General features: G+C 45.2%; 1 protein-coding gene across 19 annotated transcripts in view; it reads right to left on the reverse strand.

Annotated features, from left to right (window-relative positions):
* Positions 1–17713, reverse strand: part of DLGAP1 (DLG associated protein 1) — a gene marked incomplete at both ends in the record, with an annotated part of 318043 nt that overhangs the window by 1431 nt on the left and 298899 nt on the right. For 15 of the 19 annotated variants that reach the window (XM_080714555.1, XM_080714556.1, XM_080714544.1 and 12 more), the window contains 2 exons: positions 2302–2454; positions 11883–11974. In XM_080714555.1, coding sequence (XP_080570681.1) covers positions 2302–2454; positions 11883–11974 — 245 coding nt within the window. Of the gene's footprint in view, positions 1–2235; positions 2455–11882; positions 11975–17713 lie in introns of those variants that run through there. The other 4 variants (XM_080714548.1, XM_080714554.1, XM_080714551.1 and 1 more) reach the window with 1 other exon arrangement.

Here is a 17713-nt window from a genome sequence, read left to right on the forward strand (position 1 = left end):
ATGTTGAGCTTTTAGGCTCAAAGGTCCACATAATGCGATGTTTCTCTTTTACATAGGATACTGAGTTCTTATAAAGCTGAATGTGAAATTATCTTTAGATACGGATGCAGGGATTCCGCAAAGGGCACTGCGGTTTCCGGGAACTGATCTCGGGACAGCAGTCTCCCCCTAATGCCAGGGAGGGAGAAGTTAAATTTCCCCACTTATACCTATGTTGCCCCACAGTTGTACGAGGCTGGATCTGTGTGCCTGGAGGAAGAGAAAGGGAAAGTCGAGTGCCCGGTCCTCCCCAGCTCTGTCTGTCCACTTCCTTCTCTCTCAGCCGCACGGGATGATGAAAAGCCTCTGATTGTGGACAGAGTACATCTCTAAAGACCTTTAAATAGCAAGCTAATTAATGATTCACTGTGTGGACCTCTGCCCATGACATTCAGTCACTCTTGGTATGGCTTCTTTGGGACATTTTAAATCTTTGGTCTGGGGTATCTCAGTGGATATATATATATATATATATATATATTTTTTTTTTTTTTTTTGGTGGTGGTACTGGGGTTCCTGGAAGCCCTTCTACCTCTGGGCTACACTCCCAGACCTATTTTATACTTTTTAAAAAAAATCTGGAAACAGGGTCTCTTAAGCCAGCGAGGCTGGCTTTGAACCTGCGCGATCCTCCTGTCTCCACCTCCCAAGCGTGGGGATTACAAGCGTGCGCCACCACGCCCGGCCTAATCAGTGGATATTTTTTAGAGTATGAATATTGGAAACTTTTTAATAACTTTCCTTACATTGTAAAAGTTATTCTTTTAATGCTTTTTAATTTTTATTTATTAATTTTTTTTTTTGTGGTACTAGGGATGGAACCCAGGGGCGTTGTACCTCTGAGCCACACCCCCGGCCCTATTTTTTAGTCTCTTTATTTTTGAAACAGGGTCTCACTGAGTTGCAAAGGGCCTCACCAAGTAGCTGAGGCTGTCTAGAACTGCAATCCTCCGGTCTCTGCCTCCCGAATGCTGGGATAACAAGCGTGGGCCACCATGCCCGGCCTTCTTGTAACACTTTTTAAAATAATCAATGAGTGGGAAATAGGTAGATCAGGTCTGGAAGCTAAATTACCAGTGTGTGGACACTTGTAGTGTTGTCTGAAAATAAAAGCAGTTAAAAAACCTTGCAAGCAAGGGTTTTACACGGAGGTCGAAGACTAGAGGGAGTCCAGCGTTTAGCTTCCTGAGTGAGGGGCCACAGCCCACCAACAGTGCTTTCAGGCTTAACACCAAGACCCAGTGTAAAGGTGCTAGGATTGGAGAAGGGGCGGGGCGAGAGCAGGCCCCTCCTTTGGCTTAGAGGTGGGACTAAACTTCTCCCAGGAGCCCACTGGCGCCAGGAACCCTGACGTCATGGAAGTGAATAGAAGGGCTTGGACTGCTGTTAGATCTGACAGGTGAGTGAGCCGCCACTGCTGTAAGGGTCTATCCAGCCTGAATTTTCAGAGGCCATACCTCTTGGAGATATTTGAGCTCAGGCCACAAGAGAGTAAAGGGTTAAAAAAAAAAAAGTCATGCTGGCAGGCCAGCTGGGAGGTGGATGCGGGGTATCTGGATGGGCCTGGTGGAACCTTTGAAATCGAATGTGAAATTATAGCTGATTAAGTAAAGTAAAAGGATTTAAGGCTTTATTTCTAAACCGTTGCAAGTGGACCCCAGTGAGCAATAACCACCCCCCCGCAAGTCAACCGAAAGAATAACTTTTGAAAAAAAAAATCCCAACATTCATGATTACTGTGAAACTTTCTGGTATATATTATATATTTTTTATAGACTTGAACAACAGTGGTCGCTTTATTACTATATTTATGAAACGATTATCAAAGTCGGTTCTTTCTCTGGGCTTCCTATTTTTTTTCCTCAGGAACACACCCAAGGGTGCAGAGGAAGCTGAATTCTTGCTCTGTGGAATCATGCACTGAGATGTCATTTATTTGAGTTTAAAAAGCAAAATGGAGGCAGTTCCTTCCAGTGACTAAATTGGTTAAACTTAAAGTTTAATTGACAAAAAAAAAGCCACATTCTCACTTTCCAATTCACAAAGACAGGTTTTTTTTTTTCTTTTAAAAATATGTCTGAAACATATCACAGATCATATCCCAGATGATGACTAGGTAAACATTGTCGTTACAGTGAAGCGAATATGATATCGGCTCCATTTCACATTGTAAACAGCAGGACTGAATGCAAAAGCCTATTTAGACTGTCCAGGGTTTGTGCAGGTTTTTAAATGAACCATACAAAATCGACATTGTTCTACCTTCTTGTCGAGAGGATCCATCTGTTTCCAATTATTGGCCTTTAACTGATAAAGTTCATCAAATTTCATACTAATGTTTTCTATGGCCAACTGCAACACGTCCCAGAACCCCGCCAAGTCCTGGGAGGCGGGCCTTGGATGAGCGTTAGGATTCTGCGTAAGAGAGAGAGAGAGAGAGAAAGAAAAAACATCCATGCTTTAGAGGCAGGCAGCAACAGGAAGCTCAGGGCCAAAGAGCCCTTTTCAAACAGCTCAGATAATGTAGGGAGGATGAGTTCTCTCTGGTTGTTAGGCGGAGACAAAAGGGAGGCCGCGCATGGGAATTTTATGCCCTTCTGGGTTTGAGGCACTGATACTCAAATGTCAAGGTTGTAAAATTCCTCTGTGGTGATAGACCAGGATAGCTACAGCGCTGTGTTGAGCATGGAGGACTGAAACGTTTCTAAAGTCCTGGCAATTTGGAAGGCTGAGACAGGAGGATCGCAGCTACTTAGTAAGGCTTGCCACAACTTAGTGAGACCCTGTTTCAAAATAAAGAATACAAGCCAGGCGTGTGGTGCACGCTTGTAATCCCAGTACTTGGGAGGCTGAATCAAAGAATAAAAAGATAGGGCTAGGGGTGTAGCTCGGAGGTAGAATGGCCCTGGGTTCAATCCCCAGTACTGTTAAAAAAAGGGAAAAGTCCTGGCTACTAGGGATTGAACCCAGCGGCATTCTATCTCAAGTTACACCCTCAGCTCAATTATATTCTTTATTTTAAAACAGGGTCTCACTAAGTTGCAGAGGGCCTCACTAAGTAGCTGAGGCTGCCTGCAAACCTGCCATCTTCCTGTCTCAGCCTCCCAAGTACTGGGACTATAAGCATGGGCCACCACGCCAGGCCCGGGATGCATTTTAAAATACCATATAAAATACCATATATAAGGCCAGGCGTGGTGGCACAGGCTTGTCATCCCAGCATCTGGGAGGCTGAGACAGGAGGATCACAGTTGGTGGCCATCCTCAGCTACTTAGTGAGGCCCTCTGCAACTCAGTGAGACCCTGTTTCAAAATAAAGAATAAAAAATAGGGCCTGGCGTGTAGCTCTGAGGTAGAATGCTCCTGGGTTCCATCCCCTGTAGTGGGGAAAAAACCCCACCATAGATAAACCAAAACACCATCTTTGAAAAAATAAACTATGGTATATTAGAATAGATAGATATTTGAGAATCGGGCATGGTGGCGCACGCTTGTCATCCCAGCATTCGGGAAGCTGAGACAGGAGGATCGCGGTTTGTGGACAGCCTCAGCTACTTAGTGAGGCCCTCGCAACTCAGTGAGACCCGGTTTCAAAATAAAGAATAAAAAATAAGTTTTTTTTTTACCCCAAAATGTTGTATGAATATAATGCACCAATAAAAAATAAAAAAAATAGGGCAGGGTGTGAGAGCCGGGCGTGGTGGCGCACGCTTGTAATCCCTGCGCTTGGGAGGCGGAGACAGGAGGATCGCGCAGGTTCGAAGGCAGCCGGGCTGGCTTAAGAGACCCTGTTTCCAAAAATAAAAAATAGGTCTGGGAGTGTGGTCCGGAGGTAGAAGGGCTTCCAGGAACCCCAGTACCACCAAAAAAAAAAAAAAAAAAAAAAGGACAGGGGGTGTAGCTCAGAGGTTGAATGGCCCTGGGCTCCATCCCCAGACACACACACACACACACACACACACACACACACACACACACACACAGAATAGGTATTTGACTTTGTGCCATCTAATGCATTCAGTGAATAGATAAATTGACACTGGCCTTCTTTTCTTGTGCCTGTGGTATGAGAACTTGAACCGGGGCAGGCTACCTCTGAGCTGGACCCTCAGCCCTTCTTTATTTTTAAGTTTTTTTTGTGGTACTGAAGACTGAACTCTGGAACACTCTACCTCCAAGCTATACTCCAACTCTTTTTATAAAAATTTTAAAAAATCTTAAAAAAATGTTTTTTGTGTGGTACTGGGGGTGGAACCGAGGGGCTTTGTACCTCCGGGCTACACCCCCAGACCTATTTTATACTTTATTTGGAAACAGGGTCTCAGTAAGTTGCTGAGAGCCTCACTAAGTAGCTGAGGCAGGCTTCGAACCTGCGCGATCCTCCTGTCTCAGCCTCCCAAGCGCTGGGAGCATGCACCACCATGCCCGGCTTTTATTTTTTATTTTGAAACAGAGTCTTGCTAAGTTGCTGAGGAGGGTCTTGAACCTGCGATCCCCCTATCAGTTTTCCAAGTACTGAGATTATAGGCATGTGCCACGGTGTCCGGCTTACTTTAATACTCATGTTGAGTGAGATACCAGGGTTACAAGTGAGCAGTAATAAAATAATATTTTCAAAGCACTTCATGTTTGTAATCTCAGAATTTGGGAGGCTGAGACCAGAGGATCGCGGTTCGCGGACAGCCTCAGCTACTACTTAGTGAAGCCCTTTGCAACTCAGTGAGACCCTGTTTCAAAATAAAGAATAAAAAATAGGGCTGGGGTGTAGCTCAGAGGTAGAATGCCCCTGGGCTCCATCCCCAGTACCGCAAAAATAAATAAATACATAAATAAAAATAAAAAAGATGTTACTAATAGAGCTGGGTGTGGTGCAGCTTGTAATCTCAGCATTTGGGAGGCGGAGACAGGAAGATCACAGTTTGCAGACAGCATTGGCTACTTTAAAAAAAAAATTTTTTTTTTTCTTGCAGTACTGGGGACAGAACCCAGTGGCATTCTACCTCTGAGCTCCCCCAACCCCAGCCCTAATTTTTATTCTTTATTTTGAAACAGGGTCTCGTTAAGTGGAAGAGGGTCTCACTAAGTAGTCAAGGCTGGCACCCGGCTCAACCTCAGCTACTTCGCGATGCCCTTTGCCACTCAGTGAGACCCTGTTTCAAAATAAAGAATAATAATAATAATAATAAAAAATTGGGCTGGGAGTGTAGTTTGTAATCCCAGCTTTTAGGAGGCAGAGACAGGAGGTTTGCAGTTCGCTGACAGCCTCACCTACTTAGTGAAGCCCTGTTTTGAAACTCAGACCCTGTTTCCAAATAAAGAATAAAATATAGGGCTGGGGGTGTTGCTCAGAGGTAGAATGGCCCTGGGTTCCATCCCCAGTACTGCAAAAAAACCCCAAACCCCAAAAAACCAAAAAACCAAAAACAACAAGTAGTTTAAGGCATGTAGGCTTAGAGGGCGGGAGCCCCTGGCGGCTTCTGGCTGGTGTCAGTTTTGGGCCCCTCTCAGCATTCCAGGCACCTGGACAGACTGAGACCTCAGGTCACGTGATAATGTGAGACCAGTGTGTACTTTTCAAACTAACCCCTAAGAAAAAATGATATCATCAAAATTTCAGAAAGTGCGCGGTTGATGACCGTCAAAGTTAATAGGTTGGAAAGAACTCGTATGTCCTTGATGCACGAGCTTTATTGGCCTGGCTCAAAATAAATATAAAGATGTATTTATAGCCGGGCATGCTGGCACACACCTGTAATCTTAGCACTTGGGAGGCTGGGACAGGAGGGTCCAGGTTTGAGACCAGCAGCAGCGACTTAGCTAGACCCTCAGTAACTTAGCGGGACCCTGTTTCCAAATAAAATATATATTAAAAAAAAAAAAAGGTCTGGGAGTATAGCCCGGAGGTAGAAAGCCTCTGGGTTCCACCCCCAGTACCACCAAAATAAATAAATAAATAAATAAATAAATAAATAAATAAATAAATAAAATAAAAAAGGCTGAGGGTAAAGCTCAAAGGTAGAATGTTCCTGGGTTCAATCGCCAACCCCCCAAACAAAACACAAAGCAGAGAAGAAGTATTTATACAGGTACAGCTCTAAAAATACCACAGTTCCTGGAATTCATTGAAGAAATAAATTCTGAAGTTTTTAAGTGCTTGGTTCAGTATTCTAGGGACTCAGAGAGTAACTCAGCGACAGAAATGAGCTTAGCATGCTCGAGGGCCCGAAAAAAACAGAAACACAACTATTCTAGTGACATCTGAATTAACAAAGGGGTTCTCTGTAACATTTTGATTTAGTAAACTAAAGAAGAAAGAAAGAAGGAAAGAAAGAAAGAAAGAATGTTTCTAAGGCTGAGTGTGGTGGCACAGGCCTGCAATCCTAGTACTTAGGAGACTGAGATAGGAGGAACGCAGGTTCAAGGCCAGCCTCAGCAGTTTGGGGAGATTGAGTGACCTAGGAAGACCCTGTTTCAAAACAAAATAAAATAAGGCCGGTGTGGTGGTGCAGGCCTGTAATTCCACTCCTTGGAAGGCTGAGACAGGAGGATTGCAAGTTCGAGAACAGCTTCAGAAAGCAGCGAGTCTCATCAACCTTGCGAGACTCTGTTTTCAAAGAAGAAATAAACTGGGTCTGGTGGTGCACACTTGTAATCCCAGCATTAAGGAGGCTGAGACAGGAGGATTGTGGCTGTGAGGCCCTTTGCTACTCAGTGAGACTCTGTTTCAAAATAAAGAATAAAAAATAGGACTGGGGGTATAGCTTGGAGGCAGAATGTCCCTGGGTTCAATTCCCAGTACTACAAAAAAGTTAAAATAAATAAATAAATAAATAAATAAATAAATAAATAAATAGGGCTGGATGTGTAGCTCAGAGGTAGACTGCCCCTGGGTTCCATCCCCAATATTGTAAAAAAAAAAAAAAAAAAAAAAAAAAGAAATAAAAATAAGCCAGCCATGGTGGCACACGCTTGTAATCCCAGTATTTGGGAGACTGAGACAGGAGGCGCACAGGTTTGAGGCCAGCCTCAGCTACTCAGTGAGGCCCGCTGCAACTCAGTGAGACCCTGTTTCAAAGTAAAGAATAAGCCGGGCAGGGTGATACACGCTTGTAATCCCGGTGCGTGGGAGGCTGAGACAGGAGGATCGCACAGGATCAAAGCCAGCCTCAGCTACTGAGTGGGGCGCTCAGCAAATTAGTGAGACCCTGTTTCCAAATAAAATATTAAAAAAAAATAATAAGGTCTGGGAGGATAGCCTGGAGGTAGAAGGCTCCAGGGTTCCACCTCCAGTACCACCCAAAACAAACAAACAAATAAACAAATAAAAGGAAAAAAAGTAAAGAATAAAAAATAGGACTGGGGGTGTAGCTCGGAGGTACAATGCCCCTGGGTTCAATCCCTAGTACCAAAAAAAAAAAGATAGATAGATACCTGGGTTCAATCCTCAGTACCAAAAACATAAACAAAACCAAACCAGAATCTCTCTTTGCCTCCACATCATCAGAAAGATGGAGGAGAAAACAGAGGGCGCGCGCAGGGCTCAGCCACCCTCCATAGGAGCGGCCACGTGTGGTCCCTCCTTAGCGGGCACAGGCATCCTGGGGTCAGGGTGTGGGCGGCCTTACGGAGGAGTCTGGGTTCCCCACTTAGTTATGTATGTTAGAAAAAGCCAACTTTTGTCCATTCATTCTGAGCCTGGGAATCGAATGCGGGACCATGGGTGTGTTCAAAATAAAGCGCCATTCTTTCTCTCTTCCATGGAGTAGAAACTCATGCTAGGGGGCGAGTCAGGATCTGGCCAATCACATGCAGCGGAAGCCGTACAGGGAGCCACAGGCCCCGCCCCCTGCAGCGGAAGGGACGGCGCGGGGTCCAGCTGTGCGCAGGGGACCCAGACCTAGGCTGGCATTGCTGGATGGAGGGCTAACAGAATGGGAGCTGCGTCTTGGTTCTGCTTTATTGTGGTTTTTTGTCTGCTGGGCTTCTTAGCTTTTCTATGCCCATTTATTTCCCTCCTGAGTATAATCATAAAACGAGGTCACTTATTATTATTGTTGTTGTTGTTGTTGTTGTTGTTGTAAAACGAGGTCACTTATTATTGTTGTTGTTGTTGTTGTTATTATTATTATTATTATTATTATTATTATTATTATTGGAATGGAACCCAGGGTCCTTCTACCTCTGGGCTACACTCCCAGACCTATTTTATACTTTATTTGGAAACAGGGTCTCACTAAGTTGCTGAGAGCCTCACTAAGTAGCTGAGGCTGGCTTCGAACCTGCGTGATCCTCCTGTCTCAGCCTCCCAAGTGCGCTACCACGCCTGTTTCAACTCCCCATGAGCATATAACCAGACCAGAAATGTCAAAGAAGTTCTTAGCTTGAAATCTGGGACCTAGCAGGCTTCTGACCTTCCCTGCAGGAGCCTGGTCCGGCAAGGACCCCAAGTAGAAGCACTTCCGTCTACTTCTCATAGTGATTTTTGTATCTTATCACCTAAGTGTTTCCACTGGCCAAGGAATATGAGCCCATGAAGGACTAGGAAACATCAAAAGCTAGCTTTAACAACATTAACATTTCCTAGAAATCAGCAAACATAAAAAAAAAAAAGTGCATAAAAATTTTAAAATCTACATGCTAAGCCTGGAATGGTGGCATACACCTATAATCCTAGGTACTTCAGAGGCTGAGCTTGGAGGATTGTAAGTTTGAGGCCAGCCTGGGCAACTTAATGAGACTCTGTGTCTCAAAAAAAAATAACATAAAAAAGGCTGGGGACAGAGCCGAGCGTGGTGGCACACGACATAATGCTAGTACTTGGGAGGCTGAGACAGGAGGATCTGGGTTCGCGGCCAGCTTCAGCTACTTAGTGAGGCTCTCCGCAACTTAGTGAGACCCTGTTTCAAAAAATAAAAGAATAAGCCAGGTGTGGTGGCGCTCACTTGTGATCCCAGTATTTGGGAGGCTGAGACTGGAGGATCGCAGTTCATGGGTAGCCTCAGCTACTTAGTGAGGCCCTTGCAACTCAGCGAGACCCTGTTTCAAAATAAAGAATAAAAAATAGGGCTGGGGGTATAACTTGGAGGTAGAATGTCCTTGGGTTCAATCCCCAGTTCCACAAAAAAATAAAAATGAAAATAAATAAAAAATAGGCTGGAAGTGTCACTGGGAGGTAGAATGCCCCTGTGTTCCATCCTCAGTACCAAAATAAATAAATAAATAAGTAAATAAATAAATATTACGGCTGAAGGTGTACCTCAGAAATGGAACGCCCCTGGGTTCAATCCCAAGCCCCCCCCCCAAAAAAAAAGCATATAAAAAAGGCTGGGTATGTATCTGTAGGTAAGTAGCCTGGGGTTCCTTGCCTGATACGCCCCCCCACAAAAGATCCATGACTCATTAGCAAATTAGTAGTATTTCCAAATGTGGTACATAGCTGAAGCTCAATAAAATATTTATTGAAGTTACTTATCAGTATTTTTTTTTTTTTTAGGTACTGGGAATAGAACCCAGGGACATTCTACCTCCTGAGCTACACCCCCAGCCCTACTATTCTTTTATTTGAAACAAGGTCTTACTAAGTTGCACAAGGTCTCAGAAGTAGCTGAGGCTGGCCGTGAACCTGTGATCCTCCCATCTCAGCCTCCCAGGTACTGGGATTACAAGTGTGGGCTACCTTGCACAGCTCAAGCTTTTTTTTTTTTTTTTTTTGCGGGTCTGGGGATGAAACTCAGGGGCATCATCATTTGACCTCCGAGCTAACCCCCTGCCCTATTTTTTATTCTTTATATTGAAACAGAGTCTCACTGAGTTGCAGAGGGCCTAAGTAGCTGAGGCTGTCCTCCAGTCTCAGCCTCCCGAATGCTGGGATTACAAGCGTGCGCCACCACGCCCGGCTCAGCTCAAGCTTTTTTTTTTAAAGTACTTGTGAGAAAACGCTTGCCCTTTTATTTGGCAGGCAACTTTTTTGTGTGTGTGTACGGTCCTGGAGATGGAACCCAGGGGCATTCTACATACAAACTACAACCCCAGCTTTATTTTTTATTCTTTACTTTGAAACAGGGTCTCACCGCATTGCAAAGGGCCTAAGTAGCTGAGGCTGTCTGTGAATGGCGATCCTCCTTGTCTCTGCCTCTCAAATGCTGGGATTACAAGTGTGCGCCAGCACATCTGGCTGGCAGCCAAATTTTAAAATGTGACTATTGGTCAGGGTGCTCTTTCTTTGTTTTGAATTATTTTGTTTTTGTATGTCCAAGAAGGATGAGTTATTCCTTTGTCTCAGGGGAATTAAATCTATACTCTGCGATGCCCTTGACCTCTGTCCTTGGAATTAAAATAGAAAACTCTGATTAAGAAATAGTCATCACTGGAGGCTATTTTAGAAAGTGAATCACAGTCCAACAGGATTTTCTTTGTAATATATGTATATATAGGTGCTGGAGACTGAACCCAGAAGCATCCTACCTCTGAGATCTACCCCGAGCTCTGGTTTTTTTTGCTTGTTTGTTTGTATTTTGGTACTGGGGATGGAACCCAGGGGCATTCTATATCCAAGTTGTACCCCCAGCCCAATTTTTTATTCTTTATTTTGAAACAGGGTCTCACTGAGTTGCAAAGGACCTCACTAAGTAGCTGAGGCTGTCCACGAACCTGTGACCCTCCTGTTTCAACCTCCCAAATCCTGGGATTACAAGCGTGGGCCACCACGCCCGGCTCCTAGCTCCGTTTTTGTTCTTTAATTTGAAAGAGACTCACTAATTTGTGGAGGGCCTCACTATGTAACTGAGGCTGGCCACAAACCTGTGATCCTCCTATCTCAGCCTCCCAGGTACTGGGATTACACACTTGTGCCACCACACCCAGTGAGACTTTTTTTTAGTGAAGATTTTTTTCTTTATTGAGAAACTGAAGACTTGGGTATATCAAATAAAACCAATTTCTGAAGGGGAAGAAATCAAAACCTACAAAAAAAAACCAACAACAATAAAAAGTCAACACTGTCTGGGTCATACCAGAACCCAGAGAATATACTCTTTTAATTGAACAATCCTAGGCTTTTCATAATTGACCTTTTGATACAAAATGACTTAATAAATTTGTAACTTGTGGTTCTTGATGTTGAAGTCTACAGGACATGCTAGGAAGTCGTCAAACCTTAAGCTGAATTCTATAAGGGGTCGTTTGGCTTTTGGATCTGTTTTTCTTCTATCCTGAGACTTTTTTATTTTTAATTTTAAAACAAGGTCTTGCCTTGTTTAAGCCTCCCAAATATTGGGATTATGGGTACGTGCCACCACACTTGACTTTATAATATTATTGTGTGTGTGTTCCTGGGGATTGAGCCCAGGGGCATTTTACCTCTGAGCTACACCCCCAGCCCTTTTGTATTTTTATTTGGAAACAGAGTCTCGCTAAGTTGATGAGAGTCTCACTTCTTGCTGAGGCTGTCCTTGAACCTGCGACCCTCCTTTCTCAGGCTCCCAGATTCTGGGGTTACAAGCCTGTGCCAACATGACTGACTTTGTAGTATTATTTTTGAAATATCAGACTGATTCATATTTTGGGTAAGAATAATAAAACCAGAGCTATCATGTGGAAGCCAGGAAAATGGAAATTTTTCAGTTACAAAAGAGCAGGAAATGGAGTTTGAACTTGTTGGGGGCTTTTCCTTTTCTCCTCGGATTATTTAAATGTTAAAAAAAACTCTTAATTTTAAGAAAAGTGGGGAATAAGATTAATCAGGAGCCCCTCTGTCGGGGCCAGGTTGGGCGGGCGGGCCTGAGGGCCACCTCGCCCTCTCTGCGGCCCGCAGGCAAGTCACGGCGACCAGGAGCGCTACCTACCAGGTTTTCTTCACAGAGTTCTCTGAACTGGTAGAATTTCTGGGCTATGAGAAGCTGCGCACTGCCCACAGCGGTTCGGATTTTCCCTAGAACTGAAAAGAGCAGACATACAAGTTTATACACGATGCCACAAGGTTGAGATTTTGTCTGGAAAATAAAGCAAAGAAAGTTAAAGGGTCACGGTTCCAAAGAGCTGCGTGCCCATGCGCCCACCCAGATGTCCCGGCTCCGTGACTCCTGGGCTAAAGCACAGAAATGACTTGGAAAAACACACACTCATTATCCACATTTCTTGGGAGTTTTCCATCCCAGCCCCGGGTGCCATCAGGAGAAGAGGTTGGGAGTGTGTGGGTTTTTCAGACCCATTTTACCACAAGGACGAGTTTCAGAAGGTTTGCTGGTATACTTATGGGTGTATGGCATCGGCCATCAGGATGATAAAAAAGGCAACCCTCGCTCGGAAGGGGGCCTCTGTGGGCGCTCACCTGAGCCCGGCCAGGGCCTCCCTCACTTTCCCTGGCCTGTTCCCTGGTACCGCAGAGGAGAGCCGGGGCCTTGTCCCGGAAAAGGGCTGCCTAGGGACGGCCTGCGCGCTCAGGGTTGACACTGCAGGGCCTGCTTTCCTGGTTGATCTGGGTTTAATTCCCCGTACACAGTGCTGAACTCCTTTTTGCAAGCAAGCTACTTCTTGTCTCTCGCGCTTTGGTGCCCGTGACTGCCGGGCGGGCGAGTTGGGACCGGGCAAGTACTTTGCCCTGAGCACCCCAAGCTCTGGAGCCAGGCCACCACCCGGCGACTCGCTGCACGCCCCCTCCCCGCAGGCAGGGGCAGGATGGGGGGCCTCGCCTCTGAAGGGCCCTTCCTGACTTGGAAATCTTCCTGGAGGAAAGGGATTATGGGATTTAAGCAAATTTTGTTTGTTTGGTGCTGGGGGTTGAACCCAGGGGCATTCTACCTCTGAGCTACACCCCCAGCGCTATTTTTTTTATTTATTTGTTTGTTTGTTTGTTTATTTGTACTGGGGATTGAACCCAGGGGCTTCTACCTCCGAGCTACATCCCCAGCCATATTTTTTATTCTTGTTATATTTAAACAAGATCTCACTAAGTAGCTAAGGCTGGCTGCAAACCTACCATCCTCCTGTCTCAGCCTCCCAAGTACTGGGCGTACAAGCGTGTGCGTGTGTGCGCCCGTGTGCGTGTGTGTGCGCCCGTGCGTGTGCCACCGTGCCCTGCAGAAAACTGGATTTACGGAAGAGTCTCCAAGTGGAATAAGGAATAAGGTCTCCTTTCCTCAACCACATTCCCCACAAGAAGAAAACGAAAGAAAAAAAGCTTCATTTCCCAGGGTTTTCTAGTAATTTGCCTTCTGTGTGTTTGCAAGGCCAGGCTAGCTAAGTTCATGAGCGCCATTATACCTAGGCACCAGTCAGCGGCTTCAGTAACCCCTCACATGGGACTGGAACATTAATAAATTCTTCCATATGGCACAGAACCATCGGGGCAGACATCTGTCTCCTCAGTCATATCCAGGGATCCGCCTTTACAGCCCTCTGGCAGCGATTCCATAGGTCTAAGTTTTTCTACTTTCTTTTCAGTCTGCTTTTAAAATCTTTCTGCTGGGCACGGTGGCACGTGCCTGGAATCCCTAGTACTTTTGGAGGCTGAGACAGGAGGATCAGAGAGATTCGAGGTCAACCTCAGCAACTTAGCAAGGCACTTTGCAACTTATTGAGACCCTCTTTCGAAAGAAAGAAAGAAAGAAAGAAAGAAAGAAAGAAAGAGCAAGCAAGCTGGGCCTGATGGCCGGCCCTTGTAATCCTAGTAAGTGGGAGGCTGAGATAGGAGGACCCCAGGTTCAAAGCCAGCCTTGGCCACTTAGGGAGACTCAGCAATTTAGTGAGTGATAAGTTGGGTCCCTCCCCTCCCCAACGTGATCTTGCACCGGGAACAGGAGGCGGAACCCCGGAAGCCAGAAGCGGAGATATCGCGAGACTTCAGGTGCCGTGAGACATTCTTGAGATCGTGAGACTACAGATATCGCGAGAGAATCAGCATGCCTATAAAACATCAGTGTGTCCGATCCACCACGTGACTCAGCCAGCCAATCAGGACTATGCACAACTCTCCAGCCGTGTGGCCTGTCGGTCCCTTCCCCCACGGCCAGCTGACTCCCCGGAGGGTGCTGGGTTGGGTCCGAATAAAGCAGCGGTCTCTAATAACCCAGTTGGTATTTTTACCTCCGTTCTAAACTCCCTAACTCTATTTTCAACCTTTCAGTGAGACCCTGTTTCTAAATAAGAAATATAGTCAATTTGGGAGTGTAGCTTGGAGGTAGAATGTCCCTGAGTTTAATCCTCAGTACCAAAAAATAAAATAAAAGTGGGCTGGGGGTGTGGCTCAGAGGTAGACTGTCCCTGGGTTCAATCCTCAGTATATAACAACAGAGCCAAGCATGGTGGCATGCGGGTTGCAAGTTCCAGACCAGCCTCAGCTACAATTTAGCGAGACTCTGTTTTAAAATAAAGAATAAATTGGGTGTGGTGGTGCACACTTGTAATCCCAGTACTTGGGAGGCTGAGACAGGAGGTTCGCAGGTTCACGGCCAGCCTCAGCTACTTAGTGAGTCCCTCTGCAACTTAGTGAGACCTTGTTTCAAAATAAAGACTAAGCCGGGCGTGGTGGTGCATGCTTGTAATCCCAGCGCTTGGGAGGCTGAGACAGGAGGATCACACAGGTTCGAAGCCAACCTCATCTACTTAGTGAGGATCTCAGCAACTTAGTGAGACCCTGTTTCCAAATAAAATATAAAATAGGTCTGGGAGTGTAGCCCGGATGTAGAAAGCCTCTGGGTTCCACCCTCAGTACCACCAAAAAAAATAAAAAATAAAGACTAAAAATTAGGGCTGGGGGTGTAGCACAGAGGAAGAATGTTTCTGGATTCAATTAGTACTAAAATAATAATAATTATAATTATAACAACAACAATCATCATCATCATCATCATCATCATCTTTTTGGATAATTTCCCTTTTCTTCTTTAACTAAAAAACCAGTTGTGTTTGGCTTTGTCTTTTCTCAACATGCCCAAACCAGAAAGGACAGCTTATGGAGACAGGGTACCCCACTAGTCAAGAATTCAGGCCTTAAGTAGGCCTGAGCTCACGTTCCACTTAAACTAACCTCTGTTTTCTCACATCAAATGGGGCTAATAGCTGGGTGTGGTGGCGCACACTTAGCAATCCCAGCATTCGGGAGGCTGAGATGGGAGGATCGTGGTTCGCAGACAGCTTCAGCTACTAAGTGAGGCCCTCTACAACTCAGTGAGCCCTGTTTCAAAATAAAGAATAAAAAAAATTGGGCAGGGGGTGTAGCTTGGAGGTCAAATGCCTCTGGGTTCCATCCCCAGACCCGCAAAAAAAAAAGGGGGGTGCTAATAGTATCTATTAGTAGGGTTGTTGTAAAGGTTAAAAGTGGGTTTGTGTGTGTGTGTATTTTTTTTTTTTTTTTTGTAGTACTGGGAATGTAACCCAGAAGCATTCTACCTCTGAGCTATACTCCCAGCCCTATTTTTTATTCTTTGTTTTGAAACAGGGTCTCACTAAACTGCAGAGGGCCCCACTGAGTAGCTGAGGCTGGCCGTGAACCTGTGAACCTCCTGACTCAGCCTCCCACGTACTGCGATTATAGGCGTGCACCACCATGCTTGGCTTAAAAGTGTTAACATATAAGATTTGTTTAGGAGTGTTAGATATGCAGTAAGCACTTAATAAAGGTTGATTATGATCTCGGAGAAACAATTACACTTCTTCCAGAGGTATGCAGACTATAAGAAACATACCTGCCCTCCTTGGAAGAAGAGAAGAGGAATAAAACCCAAAGTTTGCATTATTTAAAGGGGACTGGAGACACACCCCGTAATCCTAGTACTGGGAAAACTGAGATGGGAGGACCACAGGATCGAAGCCAGCCTCGGCCACTTGAGACCCTCAGGAACTTGGTAAGACCCTGTTTGCAAATAAAAAATAAAACGGTCTAGGGATATAGCTCTGAGGTAGAATGCCCCTGGGTTTGATTCCCAGCACCATCAAAAATAAAAAATAAAAATTAAAAAAACAAAGATCTAGGCAGGCTGGTTGCTTGGGACAGGTATGTTTTCTAGATGCTCTGAGGAGGTACAAGGAACAGGTTCTTCTGAAGGGAACATGTGGCTTTAGGCAAACTCTGAGATTCCAAGAAACTCCTCCGAATGTTCTTGCTGAAGGGCAGGTCTGTGACACAGCAAACCTCAGAATAAGCCTGGGAACTCGGAACAGGGGCACCGAGTTCTCCGATTTGCCCACTGGGATTCCAGAGTTTCTAGGAATTATCATGGAAACGCCAGCTCTTCTGATACACCTCAAAGCTTGGAGCTAAAGCCTCTCAGTGACATCTGGATACCTGAGCTGTACGTCATAAGAGTAGCTAAGTACACAGGGATTCTCAAAAGAGGTCAAGCACTGCTTTATTTATTTATTTATTTATTTATTTATTTATATTTTTGCGGTATGGGGGATGGAACCCAGGGGCATTCTACCTCTGAGCTACACCTACAGCCCTATTTTTTACGCTTTATTTTGAAGCAGGGTCTCGTTGAATTCAAAGGGCCTCACACTAAGTAGCAGAGGCTGTCTGCAAACCGCCATCTTCCTATCTTGGCCTCCCAAATGCTGGGATTACAAGCGTGTGTCACCACACCTGGCTTTGTATTCTTTATTTTGAAACAGGGTCTCATTGGGTTGCAAAGGGCCTCACTAAGTAGTAGCTGAAGCTGTCCTCGAACCAAGATCCTCCTGTCTCAGCCTCCCAAATGCTGGGATTACAAGCATGTGCCACCAAGTCCAGCTCAAAGCACTGATTTAAACAATCACTCAAGCTGAGTGTGGTGGCCCATGCCTGTAATCCTAGTACTTGGGGGGCTGAGACAGGAGGATCATAGATCTGAGGCCAGCCTCGGCTACTTAGTGAGGCCCCCTGCAACTCAGTGAGACCCTGTTTCAAAATAAAGAATAAGAAATAGGGCTGGGGGTGTAGCTCGGACATAGAATGATCCTGGGTTCCATCCCCAGTACCACACACACACACACACACACACACACACACACACACACACACAAGACCCTGTTTTTAAAGTTTTAAAAAATGCTGGGTGTGCTGGCCCACGCTTGTGATCCCAGTATTTGAGAGTCTGGGACAGAAGGATCATGGTTCAAGGACAGCCTCAGCTACTTAGCGAGGCCCTTTGCAACTCAGTGAGACCCTGTTTCAAAATAAAGAATAAAAAATAGAAATGAAGGTGTAGCTCAGAGGTAGAGTGCCCCTGGGTTCCATCCCCACTACTGCAAAAAATAAACATAAAAAAAATTAAAAAGTAAGTTTTATGTTTGTTACATATATCTTGAGGAAGTAAGAGTTAATAAATGCTACATGGTAAATTTCAGTGGGTGTACAAATGTAGAAGTGAAAGGGATGGAAGTTGAAGAAAGGAGAGAAAGAACAGGGTGTGGTGCCGGTGGTACAGGCCTGTAGTCCTAGGTGGTGGGAGGCTGAGACAGGAAGATCACAAGTGCAAGCCAGCGTTAGCAACTAAATGAGGCCTTCAGCAACTCGGTAAGCAAGTCAAGAGTGTGCCAGTATTGAGGACCGTCTTCGGTGCTAATTTCAGAACTAATTTCAATATGTATGGACTTCAATTGCTTTGGCATTCATTTTAAAATTTAGAAAGTAGTCAGAGCTTGGGTGTTGCACCGGCACTCAGGCAGAGAAGGAGCCCTGTGGAGTTCCTGGCACCAA

This window comes from Muscardinus avellanarius (assembly GCF_963383645.1).
Source record: "Muscardinus avellanarius genome assembly, chromosome: 17".
NCBI classification, from domain to species: Eukaryota; Metazoa; Chordata; class Mammalia; order Rodentia; family Gliridae; genus Muscardinus; species Muscardinus avellanarius.